Below are 16,462 nucleotides of genomic sequence, written 5' to 3' on the forward strand. Positions count from 1 at the left end.
AATAATGCTTACCTTTTAATTTTACTGTACAAATGCAAGTATCACTTCCTACTTCATTCTGCACTTTGCAGTGGTATTCACCAATATCTGAAGTGTTGACACTGAGAATATGAATACTTGCATGGAAATTTTTGTATGCGATCTTGTATTTCTTGCTACTTCGGAGTTGTCGCTTATCTTTGTACCAAACCACCTCAAATGGTGGTGTTCCCAAAAGTTCACATTCAAGACTAACTTCAGCATTTTTAAGGGTTTCTACCACAGGAGGGAAGCTGCTAAAAACAGGTGGTTCTGTAAAAAACAAGAATTCCTCATGAATTGGGCTACTTAACTTCATAGAATATTTTTATTTCTTTGTTTTTAAATTGGAAGAATGAGTCAAGATACTATAATAGGTCTAGCACTAACACTTTAGTGTTGAGGAGTAACAGTTTCAGAGAAGCCATCAGCCTTTACAAAATCACTCTGCTTCACTGGCCGAGAACCCGGGCTAGACCTCAGGTGACCTTACTGAGCAGTTCAACATTCTGCCTACTCCACCTTACTACTTTTCCTGGGACTATAAAGATTGATGCACAAAACTGTGAAGCAAAACAAAACAACAACCAAACAAACCCCCAAACCCAAGTGTAAGAATTAATATGATTTGCATGAGGTAATGGAGTCCTGACTTCAGGGATGAAATTTTTTGTATACGCATTACAATTGGGACATTTGGAAGTTATCACATTTGTGCTCTAAGTCGTCCATGTCAACAAATGGTTTTTGCAATAATCGTCTTACAATATGACAAACTTGGACTTTGTGAAAAAAATTCTGGAAAATACTAGTACTATTTGCAACAAAGTATAGTGATATAATTTTTAAAAATAGGAACTGACTTTTGAGAGAGAAAAATACATATATTTGTCCTGTTGTAAATGTAAGGTTAAAATCTGTATTCCTTGAACTTTGTATATATGTGGTAAATATTCCTTGCTTTTAATGATAGATAAAGATTATAGTGAGGATGATGATATATTTATAAGTTGATTGAAGGCAAAAATTAATTTTAAAATGCCCACTTTGTTTTTTTGAGCAGTTTTGAAACATCAAACTTGAACTGCTTGGCTAAATGTTGAGGTAGGTAGAATTACGGCATTGGAATAACGAAAAATATCTCAGAATGATTGGCTACATGTAAGCAAATCTTAAGAAGAAAAAACATCTAAAAATGGAAATAATACTAGTTTGGGAAAATGTTCTATGATCTCAAATGGAAGCTGAAAATGACAGCAAAAGAATGAAGAGCTATGATAGCCTGGGGAGAAGAAGGTGGGTTTCAGGTAACGAGGAACAGAGGAAAGAGGTTTCTACCTTTTACTATAACCTTGGTACTGCAGCTTGTGCTGCCGGCAGGGTTCTGAGCCTCACAAATGAAATCCCCACTGTCCTCAGTACCAAGACTATTCATCTGTATGACGGCCACTGAGTCAATGAAAGCCATTCTATATTTATCACTGGCTGGGAGTTCATGTTCATTTCTGTACCACACAACTCTGATGTCTGGGGATCCAGTTATCTTGCATTCAAGTCGTGCTGAGTCACCTGCTTTCACTATTTTGGTTGCTTCTAGTTTCTTTGCAAACTTTGGTGGTTCTAGAGAGTGAAGAAAAGAGATTTATGGGGGAACAGAGCAGATATAAATAACAAAAGTTCAATTAGGTACTACATAGGAAAGAGAAAAACATGAACAATGCCTGGCAAATAGCGTGTACCGTGTTAGAAAGAAGGGTACTTTCTTGACTGGGTAGATACATTGTAAAAGATTACAGAAAGGACAGGAGCCACAGGTCAAGACAGAAACATAAAACAATCAAACTGACACACCTGTCACAAGCAACACTGTGGTACAAGAGTCACTACCAACATCGTTGGTAACTTGGCAAGTATATTGTCCAGTCTTGGAAGCATCCACTGAATAGAGATTTAAGAAGGTAGTTGATCCTTCCAAGCCAATGAAATATTTAGGTCCAGAGGCAAGTTCCACATCATCCTTAAACCACTTTACTTTAAACGGTGGTGTTCCTTTTAATATAGCTTTAAATTCCACTGTAGAATCAGGTATGGCTTGTTGTCGCTCAGGTTTCACTAGGAAACTTGGTGGTTCTATAGATTTTAAGAGAAATACATATAATTAAATTCCTTGTTGTTGGGTTATTTTGACAGTTTTATGGACATTTAAAAAAATTATTGAAAAGAGGTAATGAATGAATATTTCTTGAACTCAATATATATGTATCTAAAGAAACAGAATTATGGAGACTTTTAGTGTTAAAGGACTCCAGGAAAGAGTGCTATATTTGAAAAGCAATCGCAGAGAAGGGTCAGGAAGAGGTAAAGAAATTCTAACCTTTTACAGTTAAGATGCCACTGCATGCCTCGCCCCCTGCTACATTTGAGACTTTGCATGTGTAATTCGCCGTATCTTCTAATTCCAGATTACTAACATCCAGCGACACAGTGTTTTCGTGACAGAGGAGCCTGTATTTTGCACTTGTAGTTATTTCTTTTCCATCCTTAAACCACTGAGCACTAATAGGAAGTGAGCCAGAAACCTTGCACTCCATATGAATGGAAGAGCCTAGAACTTTATCCATTTTGCTTAATTTTTTGGTGAATGATGGAGGAATATTTTGATCTGTCCAATGCAAACAGCAAAACACATCCATTAATATGTTGCCATTTGTTTACCAAGGACAATAATATACATAAGGGAAGCTGACTGGGGCCAAGATACAAACCTAGCACTCTCAGGTAGGCATCACAGCTACTGCTTCCAAAGTCATTTTCCACCTTGAAAGTATATGCCCCACTGTCTTGCTTCATTACTGACTGAATCCTAAGACTGGCCACGTTATTTTCAAAACTCATTGAAAAATATTTACTGGGCACCATTTGTTTCCCATCCTTAAACCACTTCACTGTGAGTTCTGGTGTTCCGGCCACAAGACACTCCAAGGTCACTGGGTCTTTTTCAGTGACATCAACAGACTTAGGTTTCTCTAGAATCTGAGCGGGTTCTGTAGTAAGAATGAAAACATGGATGAGTTGCATTAATAATTCCATGGAACCAAGGAACTGCTTGTGAAGTTTTCACAGAATAACTCTTGAAAGGGATTAGTTTACACACCTTGTACTAAAAGGAAAGCATAACACCTCTCAACTCCTGACTCGTTCTTGGCTTGACACGTGTACCTCCCGCTGTGTCCATTATCCACAGATCTGATTTGAACTGTGGCCACATTGTTCACAAAGGAGATGTGAACATTGTCATCTTCATCCAGAATCTGATCATCCTTGAGCCAGGTTATAAAAATGGGAGGAGAGCCCGTCACAGTGCTCTGAAAGGTGGCAGAACTTTTCAAAACAGTAGTGACGTTTTCTATCTTCTTCGTGAACGAGGGTGGCTCTGTGATTAAAGTAGACAGTGTGAAAAGAAGAGGTATATTTGAACTCCTACCCATCATACAAGGTTAAAGAGCATTACAGAGTTTGTATCGGATAGCCTGCTCCTTGTGGGTCTAACTGACCTTTCAGAGAGACTCTAGCACTACAAGAACAGCTGCCGCCTTCGTTGGATACGATGCACTGGTATTCACCAGTGTCTGAGGGGTCACACTTGTTGATATTGAGATTAAACACTGACACTCTGTCAGTCAGCGTATACTTTTTGCTGCTCCGAATTTGCTTGTTATTCTTCAGCCAAGTGACTTCAAATGGAGATGTTCCCGTAACTTCACACTCCAGCTCCACGTCACTATCTTTGACTACTTCCATGGGTTTCAGCTCCCTGATAACGGTGGGAGGTTCTAAAGATTCAAAAGGAAGACAGAGAACAGCTTACTCAAAGGAAGACCCGAGGACTAGCCAGCAGCACAGCCAGAAAGGAGAGAAGATGCAGTAACGAACCTTTCACTTTTAACTCAATGCTGCAGCTTGCCGTGCCAGCGTCGTTACGAGCTTCACAGACATAAGTCCCACTATGTTCTACCCTGGCACCAGAAATTTGGAAAGTGGCTAAACCGTCAGTGAAGGAAATGCCATGTTTCTCAATGGCTGTTATTTCATTCCCGTCCAGATACCAAGAAACTGTGATTTCAGGAGTGCCTGTTATTTGGCATTCAAATGTCGTGGATTGTCCGTTCCTCAGCACTAGGACTGGGCTGGGCTTCTTAATGAAGTGAGGAGGCTCTAAAGATGGGGGAAAACATGTGATATTGAACATTTTTTAAACCAAAGGCCAATGAGAAACGTTTTCTTAAGCCTCTTCCCTCCCTCCAAGAAAATCTAGGCAAGCGAGACAATGAGAAAATGTAGAGACCAGACCTTTTACAAAGAGAGTGGCTTTACTGGTTGCTGTGCCAACATCGTTGCTCAGTTGGCAAATGTAGGTCCCCACATCAGCAGCTTTGGCTGAAAAGAGCTCTAGAATGGTGGAGGTGTCATCCTTCCAAACTGAGCGAGCTGCTCCCGAGTGCAACTCTTTGTTATCTTTAAACCATTTTATTGTCATGGGTGCAGTGCCACCCACAAGCGCCTTTAATTGAACCCTTGTATTGGGATTGACATCTTGTGACTGTGGCTTTTCCAGGAAGTAAGGGGGTTCTGGGGTGAAAGAAAAAGAAGCAAAAGGGGAAAGGAATGGTTTATTTTAGAATGATCTGTCAAGGTAAGAATTAAGAAAATGAGAGAGCAATAAGTTCTTGAGAGGCGGAGATAAAAATTGCCAACCTTTGACTGTCAGATGGCCACTGCACTGGTTGTGTCCTGCCTTATTAGTGGCAGAACAAGTGTAAGTTCCACTGTCGGTACCTTCCAGCTGACTGATTTCCAAGAAGGCAGTATTGTCATGAAAAGAGAATTTGTATTTTTCACTAGCTGTTATTTCTTGGTCATCTTTGAACCACTGGATGCTCATGGGATGTGACCCAGCCACTATACATTCTAAGTCAATAGAAGACCCTTTAATGCTGTCCATTTTCTTCAGCTTTTTGGCAAATGAGGGAGGTATGATAAGATCTATGCAATGAAAAAGAAAAAAAATGGTTGGTCAATCTACCAATTTTTATTTTCTCTAAAATTGTAAGAGATGAAGGAGCACAGAAATGCCCAGTTTCTCTCCATAGAAAAGCTGTACCAACCTAATACATTAATGCGAGCTTTGCAGCTGCTCCTCCCGACATCATTTTGGACTTCAAAAGTATATTCTCCACTATCTCTCTTTTCTGTAGAAATAATCTTCAGTATAGAGACCGTGTCAGTGACACTGATTTTATATTTTTGGCCCAGGGTCAGTTCTTGGCCATCTTTAAACCATTTGGCTGTAATCTCCTTAGTCCCTGAAAATTTAACCTGCAAAGTGGCTGGGTCTCTTTGGGTGACATCTATAGACACAGCCTCCTCAATGATTGTTGCAGGTTCTGTAGAAAACAAAGGGATAGGTGTGGGTTGTGAATTGCTCTGCTAAAAAGCTTACATCTGCATTTTTTCCTAAAATCCGAGGCAAACTTTCTGAACCAACCTTTTACTGAGAGTAATGCAGAACATCTCTGTACTCCCGCATCATTTTTGGCCTGACAGACATATTTCCCATCATGCTTGATTTCAATGCCACTGAGGTACAGACTGGCCACATTGTTCTCAAAGGTCATTCTTATGTTATCATCTTCAGTGATTTCATCGTTGTCTTTTAGCCAAGTCACCGTGATTGGCAAGGAGCCCTTCAGAGTGGCCTGGAAGGCAGCGGTACCTCCTCTAAGGGAGCTGGTGCTCTCGATCTTCTTTACAAAAGCTGGGGGTTCTAGTAGAAGAATGAATTCTCAATGAATACCAGCTCTATAGCAAAACTGGCTTAAAAAAACAAAAATCACTGACACTGCAGAAAAGCCGGTCTGTCATTAGAACTGACACTAACCTCTTAAAGTCACCTTGGCACTGCAGGAGCTGCTGCCCACCTCGTTGGTCACCCGACACTGGTATTCACCCACGTCCGCAGCTACAAACCTGAGGATCTGCAGGCTAACCAGCTGGTCCTGAATGAAGGTTTTATACTTTCTACCACTTCGCAGTGTTGTGTTGTCTTTGAACCAAGTGATCTCAAAGGGAGGTGTGCCTGCCACCTCAGCCAGCAACATGACATCATACTCCTTCAGCACTTCAATGGGCTTAAATTCCTTGGTAAAGTAAGGTGACTCTATAGCGGAAAAGGGATTATTGTGAGTTAATGGGGGTGGAGTTCGTGCCCTGGGCCACAACTTTGGTAACACAAGGGGCAATGTGAACACAAACCTTTGACTATTAAAATGCTACCACAGTGGTCACTGCCAGCCTCATTTTGAGCCTCACACATATATTCACCACTGTCGTCAATGGCAACATCTTTAAGTGTTAGAACCGCGGTGGACTCCACAAAAGACATTTGGTGTTTGCTGCTCTCCTTAATTTCTCTGTCATTCGCAAACCACGTTATTTTAATTGGAGGGGTGCCCGTTACTTTGCAGGCTAGCTGGGTGGCGTCTCCCTTTTTTAACAGCTGTGATGGCTCTAACTTTTCAACAAATGTGGCAGGTTCTGTGGAAGGAAAGAAATCACCCAGAAACGTGAGAAAGAGGAAAGTACTTCTAACGATGGTGGCACAAAGATGTCAAGGAAACTATGCAAACCTTTTACAAATAACTTTGCACTGCACTCCACGGCTCCAGCCACGTTGCTGACTTTACAGGTATATGTGCCTGAGTCAGAGGTTTTTACTACATAGAGTTCCAGGGAACTTTCTAAAGCTTCTTTGGTGATATAGCAGTTTCCGCCAGAAACCAGCTCTTTGTCCCCCTTAAACCATCTGATTGTGAGAGGGGTGGACCCTTGGAAGGTGCCCTTCAGGCAGATGGTCGAGCCGGGCAGAACATCCTTTGATGCCGGTTTAGTTACAAAACTGGGTGGTTCTAAAGAAGGGGGATAAGAAAGAATTTCAAAGAGTTAAGAGGCACGACTGAAGGAAAAAAGCCTTAATTTGAACATCGTCTATGTAAGAATGAAAGGCAGAGTTTCCAGCCAACCTTGCACAATCAGGGCTCCACTGCAGTCTTTGCTTCCCATGGAATTTGTTGCTCGACAGGTGAAATTCCCTGCATCATTCATGTCTATCCTGCTTATCTCCAAAGAGGCCGTGCCTTCCACAAATGCTATTCTGTATCTGTCAGAGGAAGCTATTTCTTTACCATCCTTAAACCAGGACACCCTCATGGGGAGGGAGCCAGCGATTTTGCAGTCCAGCCTGCAGGTCCCACTAACCACACTGTCCATGTTGCGTAGGGGTTTGGTAAAAAATGGAGCAATGTCTCGGTCTGTTCACAGCACAAGAAGAGAAGAAAGAACAAAGTGGAACAGTGCTCAGTGATTTTAGTTTTGGTTGTTTGTTGGGTTTCAAAGGAATATGGAAGCACAGGTCTCTAAAGATACTAACCTAAGACAGTGAAAGTTGTCTCACAGGAGCTGCTGCCCACTTCGTTGGAAATCTCAAATGTGTATTGGCCGCTATCATGCAGTTCGGCGGAATAAAACTTGAGTTGGGCAACATTGTTTTTAAAACTTATTCGATACTTTTTACTGGCAATCAAAGGTCTCCCGTCTTTGTACCATTTGGGCTTGAGCTCTGGGGTACCCGTGACAGTATACTCCAGCGTGGCTGGGTCTCCTGCTGTCACCTGGATCAGTTCTGCTCTCTCAACGATTTTGGCAGGTTCTACAATGGTATTAAATTGTTAGAATTCTGAAGCGTGTATTAAGGTTTCATTTTAAAAGGAAATATCAACTCAAAGTTAAAATGTTCTTACACGAACCTTTAACTATTAGTTCCCCAACAGATGTTTGGCTTCCAGCTTCATTTTCAGCCAGGCATGTGTATTTGTCAGCAAAACTGATCTGCACATCAGGGATTGTCAAGACCGCAACACCATTGGCAAAGCTCATTTTGATTTTTCCATCTTCTTTAATGATCTTCTGTCCTTTCATCCATGTGACAGAAATGGGTTCTGACCCTTTCACAGCAGCTTGTAAGGTAACTGTTTGTCCTGCTAGTGCAGTAAAATCATCTACTTTCTTTACAAAGATTGGTGGTTCTAATTAAAGAAAGAGAGCATCCAAAATTTATTAATTCCCAAACACTTCAACACCATATGCATTTAAGAACTTTATCTAGATTACATTTATCGATTCCATATTGTTGGTTGATTAGAAGAAGAAATCAAATTCAAGAGGAATTACAATTCGATCCAAGAGAAAGAAGCAAGGAAGATAAACGGTTATCAGCTGACAAAATCGCTGCTTATTATGTAGTTCACTTTTGTTATCAGAGATTAAATATTTATACTGGTCTCAAGATAAAGACTGGATTTTCCCCAGGGTCCCAGGTCAAACCAAAGGCAAAACATATTTTGAAAGATTAGGAGAAGAAAAGAAAGTACCAGTTTTCCTTCCTTGGGTTAAGAAAGCTATTTTGACAATTTATTAAAGAGATACCAGTTTTTCAAGCACTAACCTTTTAGTAAGTGGGTTGCAAGGCAGCCACACTTCCCAACTTCATTAGCAACCACACACTCATATTCACCAACATCCGCCCTATTAAATGAAAAGATCTCCAGGGACACGACAGACTTCTGAGAAAACAACCTGTACTTTTTACTACTTCGAATTTGCTTCTTATCCTTGAACCAGCGAATTTCAAATGGTCCAGTGCCTGAGATTTCACACTGAAGGAGGGCATTTGTTCCTCTCACTATATCTGCAGGCTCGAGAGTTTTGATGAAAGAAGGAGGTTCTACAAAAGCATGAGAGCATTGTATAAACCATGTGTTCCAAGCAATTGAAAAGAAAATATTTCCTCAGAAAAACAATGGACTACGACAGAGTAAACAAACCTTTGATAACTATTTCGGCACTGCAACTGTCACTGCCAACGTCATTCACGGCTTCACACGAGTAATTCCCACTGTCTTCAACTTTTACATCCGTAATATCAAGGACAGCCTCAGAATTGACAAAAGACATTCTGATTGTGTTACTCTCAGTAAGTTCTTTGTTATTTTTAAACCAAGAAACCTGGATCACAGGTGAGCCTTTCAGCTTGCAGTGGAGGCGTGCTGATTCACCTGGGAGCATTAAATAAGAGGGATCCACCTTCTTCACAAAGGATGGTGGCTCTACATGAAGTTAACAAAAATGAGAAAGGAAAAGATATCTGAATCATAAACTACACAAAAGAAAAGGAGACATCATACAACAAAGAGGAACATAACACACATAAAATGTCTTCTTGAAATTTCTGAAAAGGCTCTGGTGTACTCAATAGCTTTCCATGTTTCTATGATTCCAAAACATTTTCCCAGACTCTTGGTTAAAACAAACAAACAAACAAACAAAAACAAAACCAACCAAATTCGACTTATACAAAGAGCAATTTTATGACAGAAGATAGTTAAGGATTGCCTAGACCCTCGAAGTTCTTAGAAGAAGTTTTAAGCAAGCTTTGTTAATGGCAGACAGTTTTAAACAAACAAGAATAAGTGAATTCTGAAGAAGACTGAAAAAATAAAATCAAACAATGCCAGGATTTCCCCAAACCAAAAAGGCTGCTTGGATGAAATTATTTTAATCACAAAATACACCGACTCCAGAGAAGGGAGTGGAAATATTACTCACACACTTCTTACCTCTGATAGTTACTGTCGCTGAAGAGGAGCTGCTTCCAGCCTCATTGGAAGCTGTGCAAACATACGTTCCCGTATCTTTTAGTTTGGCCAGAGGGATCTCGAGTGATGCTATTTTATCTTCAAAACAGATCTTATAATCTTTCCCAGGGGGGAGCTTTTGCCCGTTTTTACTCCATGTAACTGTGACTTTTCTGTCTTCATCTGCTTGGCACTCAAGGTGTACCCTCTTATTGACAGCTGATTGCACAGGCTCTAGTTCTTTAATGAAATGTGGTTTGTCGATTATGACCAACTCGGCTTGGCAAGTGTCGGCTCCAAACTTGTTGGAAGCCTTACAGGAGTAAACTCCTCTATCTTGAATTGTAAGATTTGAGAGTTCTAAAATGTGTTTGTTGTTTGCATCTGAAATCCTGCAGTTAGGGGAAGGTGAGAGGGCCACACCATCTTTCTGCCAAATGGTTTCAATCACGGGAGTCCCTGTCACTGTGCAGAGGAACTTGGCTGCCTTACCCACAAAAGTCGTTATGGACTTAGGTCTGGAGAGAAAGGCTGGTGGATATGCCTCTGTAAAAGAAAAGTTTTCAGTGTTATATTTTGACCCTACAAAGCTCTTGCTGTAATTACATATTCCAAGAAAGAAAAAAGATGAGTAACAGCTTTAGATAGACATGAGACATTACTTAAAGTAGGGTAATGTATTAAGGTGAAAAGATGTGTCAAAGGAAAGGGATGAGAGTGTTTTTTTATAGAGGAGCAAGACAGCACTTTAAATGTCTCTATCAAAGGAAAGAACAAATGTTCCTTTATTTCGCAACATTGACTCACTATTGCTAAAGCTTTGTCCATTTTATGAGCTGATTAATTGCTCGAATTATCTGATAAGCAATTCAGCTGGTACTTTAGTTCTGCAAATTAGAAGACCATATAAGGAAGATAAAGAAAATGTACTTGATTTTTCTGAAGAGTAGGGATATTAAGTAATAAAAAGTTTCAGTAGTTTTATAAAGTCTCTCTAACACTCATGTCGACGACCACTAGCAAATCTTTAAATAGCACAACTTTAAATATCTACGAAATCACTTCAAACTTGTAAAAATATTTATAGCAGTAATTTCCCATGTCCATTCTGCATTTGGAAGCAAACCTTTAGGAACCTCTCTTTCCAATTAAAAAAAAAAATCCTCCTCTTTCTTCTTTCCTCTTGTGATTTGAAGCTCAAGTGTTAGTCCCATTACTGAACCGGCCTATTTTGGGTAAAGAAATTTCCCAAAGTGTCATTAAGAATAATGCCATGCACTTGGCGGTATGGAGACTCTGATCACAAAGCGAAATCCACGGAATGGGTCACCATGGCCCTGGGGGTGTGGAGTTTCTGATGTAAAAGAGTTGTAGAGGAGAAGAAGCTACAGGGAACCCTGGCTTTTTCCAGTCAAAGACATGCGCTGCATTTATCCTTCCCGTCCATGCTGTCATTGAAAAAGATGACCAAGGTAATACTGTAAATCAACTATACTTCAAAAAGAAAAAGAAAAAGAAGACAAAGGGACAGCCTCACCCTGCCATTTCGTGCATGCTTCTGTCAACAGCACAAGTCATTGCTACTTCTGACCCTAAACCATAGTTCATAAGTTCATACTCACACTTCCCTTTGTAGGAAGAAAGCAAAAGAGAAAGAGAGAGTGAAAAAAGAGGTAGGAAATAGTTATTTTTGGTTTTTTTTGCTAATGAAGGAATTCAAATACCCGATGAGTGTTACCTACTTGACAGTCATCCTGTGTGTCCTCAGGAAATTGAGAACAGAATATTTGTGTAGTTACTCTTATTTTTCCATTAGTAATAAAGGTTAGGGTGAGAATCCTAGTTTGTAGTTCTGTACTAGCTCCCTGTCTCTTATTAGGATTTGTTTGACTTTAGTCTTATGCTTTGGTTTTTTTCATTTTGTAATTCTGTTTTTAATCGGTTAACTGGTTCCAAATTATTACATACATTCGAACATCATTTACTTTTTAGTAGCACCAAACTGTCCTGAAACTTTTTATGCTAGAGGTCAAGCCAGACCATTTAATAAAAAGAACAAAACAAAACAAAAACCCAAACCAAACTATCAGGAGCCACTGCATGTGTGACTCCTTCACATTGCTCTTAAAATACATTTTTTTTTCTTTAGCTGTTTTTAGAAATATGACTGTAAACAATGACTTCTTGTCTCTCATAGGCTCTGCACTACCTAGCCACTGTGTTACCACCTTGGCTACTGGTGTCTCCAGTTGGTAGGACAAGTACCTCCTGCACCTCTACAAAAAGTAAAATAGGCAATAATATGAAATGGAATAACATCCGTGTCAGTGTATGGCATTTACCTGTCACAGTCAGGGCGGCTGTGCAGCTGACACTGCCATACTCGTTGGAAGCTTTGCAGGTGTACTCGCCACAGTCAACAACCTGGGTTCTCAGGATTTCCAGGGTGGAGACATAATTTGCAGACCGAATAGAACACTTGTCACTCTCAAAGATTTCTCGGCCAGCTTTGAACCACTGGAAGCGGACATTGGGGGTGCTGTGGATCTCACAGGTGAATTTGGCGAGGTGGCCCAGGGCTACTTCCAGGGGCTCAATTCTCCTCCTGATCACTGGGGCAGCTGCGAAGGGAAGCAGAGGCCATTAGCATGCCTCCTTCTCAGGTACCCCACATTTTTCTTTTCCTTCTAACTTCTGTTGCTGTTAATGGAGTGAAACAGTTGAAATTAGTGAAGTGGATTGCAGCAGTTTAGGACAAGTGACTGGAAAATGAGGAAGATCATTGAAGGCAAAAGAAGACAGTAAGCAGTTTTCAACATGTTCAATTGTTACTTTTCAGTGAATTGTGAAAAAATGATTAAAATGATGTGATGCTCTTGGCTTACATGCATAACAACATGATATATTCTTTAAATATACCATGCTGACTAGGAACACTGTGAATAATGTGAAAAAAACATGATCTACTAAATAAAGTGATGAAGTGAAACAATAGCAAAAAAGATAATCGAAACAAGAAACACAAATGGACAATTAATCATGGTTATTTTGAATTTAAGGATGAGACTGGTGATTTCAGGGTAACTAAGTATTCACTGACAACTTTTTATTACATATCATTAAAGTATTTTCATATAGAAAGAGACTACAAAGCATTTATCAGTAATATGAAATATATGAAAATACGTTTCATTTTAAAAATAAGTAGTAGTGTAGATATAACATACCATTCAGTAAGACAGAAAGGGAAAAGGAAGAAAGTTAATAACCATGATTATGTCTGAGATTTCATTCTTACTCTAAATAAACTGCATTCTGGCAATGGCAGATAAGTGAAAATTCAGTGAGGAAACCTAAATCATTACAACCCAGTGAATGTTAGAGCTTGATTCACTGAATCCTTAAAATCCAACCTCTTTTGACTACAGTGAGTTTTGCTGAAGTTGCTGCTTTTCCGTCGTCATTCAAGGTCTCACACATATATTCCCCTTGATGTTCTTCTCTATTTACTTTGTCGATCACTAGCATATGTGTATTTTTATCTTGCAAGCTCCTGAACTTTTCATCTGAAGGCACCAGTTTACTCTCAAAATACCAATTCACCTCTTTGGCATTTGTTATGGATGACACGAGGCTTATGGTGTCACCTTCCTTGGCAATCGTGTCCACCAAGGGCGTCTGTACATCAGGACCACCCTCTCTGAGTGAGCTACCCTCAGCCTCCCGTATCTCTACTGTACCAGCCTTCTCAGTACCACCTTCAGAGGATTTCTCTTTTTCCTCTGATGGTTTAGGTATCTCATCCAGTTTTTCATCAGAGACAGCAGCGGAAGCAGCTGTGGCACCCACAGCTTTGACCTGACTTTCCACCTTAAAATAGCTTATCTCTTCCTTTAAGACAAGATATTTAGATTCAACCTCTGGTTCGGTGATTGCTTCAATCTTCTGTGGATTAGAAAAAGAATCCATTTCTTCCTGCAAGTCTATTGTGGCTCCTTTCTGAATTCCAGGTTCCTCAGCTATTAAGATGTTCATTTCCTCACATATTATAGAGCACAAAGTCTCCTTAAGTTCAGTTTTCAAGTTAGTCATTTGAGGATCAATGCCTTCAATAGTGATGGTTAATTCTTCTGTTAGAGACCTCACTGAGGTAATAAAGTAGGTGCACATAATGCAGTTGGGCTCTTGGGTGAAGTCTATGGCCTTGACCTCTACCTGTTCAATGTTTCTTAACCATTCAGAGAAAAGACTCAGCTGCTCGCTGGCCACTGCTGCTTGCAAAGCCCTGCGGATCTGAGTTTTCAGGTTTAACCGCTGCTCTTCAGGAATACCAGAAAGCAAACTTTCCTTAGAAAGAAGGTCACTTCCCTGCACCTCCTGCACACCACTTATTGCCATGGGCTCTTTTTTATACTCAGTGGTTTGGTTCGGGGGCATTGCCAAGCTATCAGAACGCTCTTCCTTGAGCAGTACCTGCTTTTCCTCACCTGCTAATGGAAACCTTAAGGACTTGCCTTCCTCAACGCTGGCTGCGAAATCTTGCTTTGCACTGTCCAGTTGATCCACACTTTCCATTAAAATTTCACCTTCTGTGCACGTGTGTTCTGAAGGGACCCGGGAGATCATGATATCAGGACCCTGGAAACTTTCCATGTGTTCCTCAGCTAAGCTCTGATTCAGGATGAGAGTACTTTGCACCTCTTGCTTTTGAAGGATCACTCTTTGCACTTTGCCCACTGCGGATACTATCTTTTCTTTTGGTAAAAGTACTTCCTCAGCCACAGAGGTTGGATATGAATGGGCTGGTGTTTCTTCTATTAATGACTGCGGATAACTCCCTTCAGGTTCAGCTAATAAAGTTTGCAGAGACTCAACTGTTAATGAACTAATTTCCTCTATGGACATGGCACTTGGGAAGATTTTTTCAGTATCTGATAGAACCACCTGTAATTCAGGCTCTTGATACATTAGAATATCTTCTTTGGGGAGGGTGTCCTGGGACTGGACAATCTGCAGCTGTACATTGGGAGGTGGTTCCTTGATAGGCTGGACATGAATAGTGTCACTGGTGGAAAGAAGTTCACCGATGCTTTCAGGAGTGGGCATATCCTGCTCTAACATGACTGTGGATTGCAATTGCTCAGCTATTAAAGTAACTTGACTGCTCAGTTCATTGGCTTTAACAAAATGCGCATAAGAAAGCTTCTGTTTTCCTTCTGCAATTAAAGCAGCTTTCAAAATGGTGTCCTTTACAAAAGCTGAAGTTTCCTGTTCTGAGTCAAGTGCCTCAGCTGCAGGGACCATTAACGACGTCTGGGGCAAATCTTCAGGAGTCTCTGGCGTGGACGTTGCTTTACAGGGGGCATCAGTCATGTGTGTGTCTTCCAGAAGCACGAGCAGCTCTGCGGCACAGGTGGATTCACCCCACACATTCTCCGCTTTACAGACATAGAAACCACTATCTTCTTTCTGAGGGTCATTGACGATGAATGTCCCAGAACCATCGGGATTATGAATGATAGTGTAATAAACGTTGGTGCAAAGCTGCTTCTTTTCTTTGAACCACAAAACAGTGGGTGCAGGCTCTCCAAGCACTGTGTATTCAAAGATGGCAGGGAGCCCCTGTGCACAGTGAATTGGTTTTAACTCTTTAAGGAAGTAAGGAGGACAAGGACCTTCGAGCTTTGCCAGAGATTTCTCTTCTGCTGATTCTGGTTCTTGGAGCCCCTCTCCTTTGGAATTTATTTTCAGATAGGCACTACATATTGCCTGTCCGTATTCATTACTGGCAATACATGTATACTCTCCCTCATCCTCTAATTTGGTGAACAGAATGATCAAGCTGTGATCATCACCGTCAAAAACAAATTTGTAGTCAGCTGAAGGGGTTAACATTACTCCATTAAAGAACCACTGAATCTGGGGCTTGGGAATACCAGTGGCAGTAACAGACAACTTAGCCATATCCCCTATGCTTATGTCAGCATTTGACACTTCTTTGATGAAAACTGGGACACTGCCTTCCTCTTTGGAATAGAATTTAGTTGAATGAACTGGAGGTTCAGACAAAAGTTCAAGTGTTTCATTTCTATTAGATAACTGAAGGCCAGAGCTAGAGGTTTGAGGTCCTTCTTCCTCAGCAGACAGAAGAGAACTAGAAAACTCTGTATGGGGAAAAATGATTATTATTTTACTATCAATTTTACTTAAACAAACAAACAAGTCATCAAAGAATTATGCACCATTTGATGGCCTTCTTCTGTTTTATTCCTGAAATCATTAGATTATCTTGAGATTAACTTATCAAAAGGCACATTTCTAAAATTTTAACCTTAGCTTATTATATGATTATAAATACTGTACTGATGCAACTTTCAGTCCATTTCATTTGCATTAGAGTTTATAAATTTTAAAGATGTTCTTATGAGTTTTCCTTTGTGATACAGTCCCAATTCTAAAGTTTGAGAAACTGCTGGCTGGCTAAATATTGCTAATCAAAGAATTCAGGATACAAATGTTTTTCTTTAAAACATAAATTTTACATTAAAATTCCACTAAATATTAATTAATTAAAAAAGAATTCAGGATCATTTAAATAAATTTTCTAAAAAGATCCAGGATTATTATTTACATTTAGAATTTTCTTGAGTTTAAGAGTGATCTTCATTGTCAAATTGAAGACTGTTTATTTTCAA

At 40.1% G+C, this 16,462-nt stretch overlaps 1 protein-coding gene across 1 annotated transcript in view; it reads right to left on the reverse strand.

Moving 5' to 3' along the window:
• Nucleotides 1–16,462, reverse strand: part of TTN (titin) — a 283,596-nt gene that overhangs the window by 196,457 nt on the left and 70,677 nt on the right. Inside the window, exons 46-68 of the mRNA XM_067026386.1 lie at nt 13,181–15,931; nt 12,110–12,388; nt 9,750–10,313; nt 8,958–9,239; nt 8,579–8,857; nt 7,881–8,159; nt 7,505–7,783; nt 7,098–7,385; nt 6,705–6,983; nt 6,331–6,612; nt 5,957–6,235; nt 5,564–5,842; nt 5,184–5,462; nt 4,774–5,061; nt 4,369–4,647; nt 3,952–4,233; nt 3,573–3,851; nt 3,173–3,451; nt 2,784–3,062; nt 2,393–2,680; nt 1,870–2,148; nt 1,357–1,638; nt 13–291 (exon numbers count right to left, since the gene is read on the reverse strand). Coding sequence (XP_066882487.1) covers nt 13–291; nt 1,357–1,638; nt 1,870–2,148; nt 2,393–2,680; nt 2,784–3,062; nt 3,173–3,451; nt 3,573–3,851; nt 3,952–4,233; nt 4,369–4,647; nt 4,774–5,061; nt 5,184–5,462; nt 5,564–5,842; nt 5,957–6,235; nt 6,331–6,612; nt 6,705–6,983; nt 7,098–7,385; nt 7,505–7,783; nt 7,881–8,159; nt 8,579–8,857; nt 8,958–9,239; nt 9,750–10,313; nt 12,110–12,388; nt 13,181–15,931 — 9,213 coding nt within the window. The remainder of the gene's footprint in view (nt 1–12; nt 292–1,356; nt 1,639–1,869; nt 2,149–2,392; nt 2,681–2,783; nt 3,063–3,172; nt 3,452–3,572; nt 3,852–3,951; nt 4,234–4,368; nt 4,648–4,773; nt 5,062–5,183; nt 5,463–5,563; nt 5,843–5,956; nt 6,236–6,330; nt 6,613–6,704; nt 6,984–7,097; nt 7,386–7,504; nt 7,784–7,880; nt 8,160–8,578; nt 8,858–8,957; nt 9,240–9,749; nt 10,314–12,109; nt 12,389–13,180; nt 15,932–16,462) is intronic.

This window comes from Kogia breviceps, chromosome 2 (assembly GCF_026419965.1).
Source record: "Kogia breviceps isolate mKogBre1 chromosome 2, mKogBre1 haplotype 1, whole genome shotgun sequence".
Classification (NCBI taxonomy): domain Eukaryota; kingdom Metazoa; phylum Chordata; class Mammalia; order Artiodactyla; family Physeteridae; genus Kogia; species Kogia breviceps.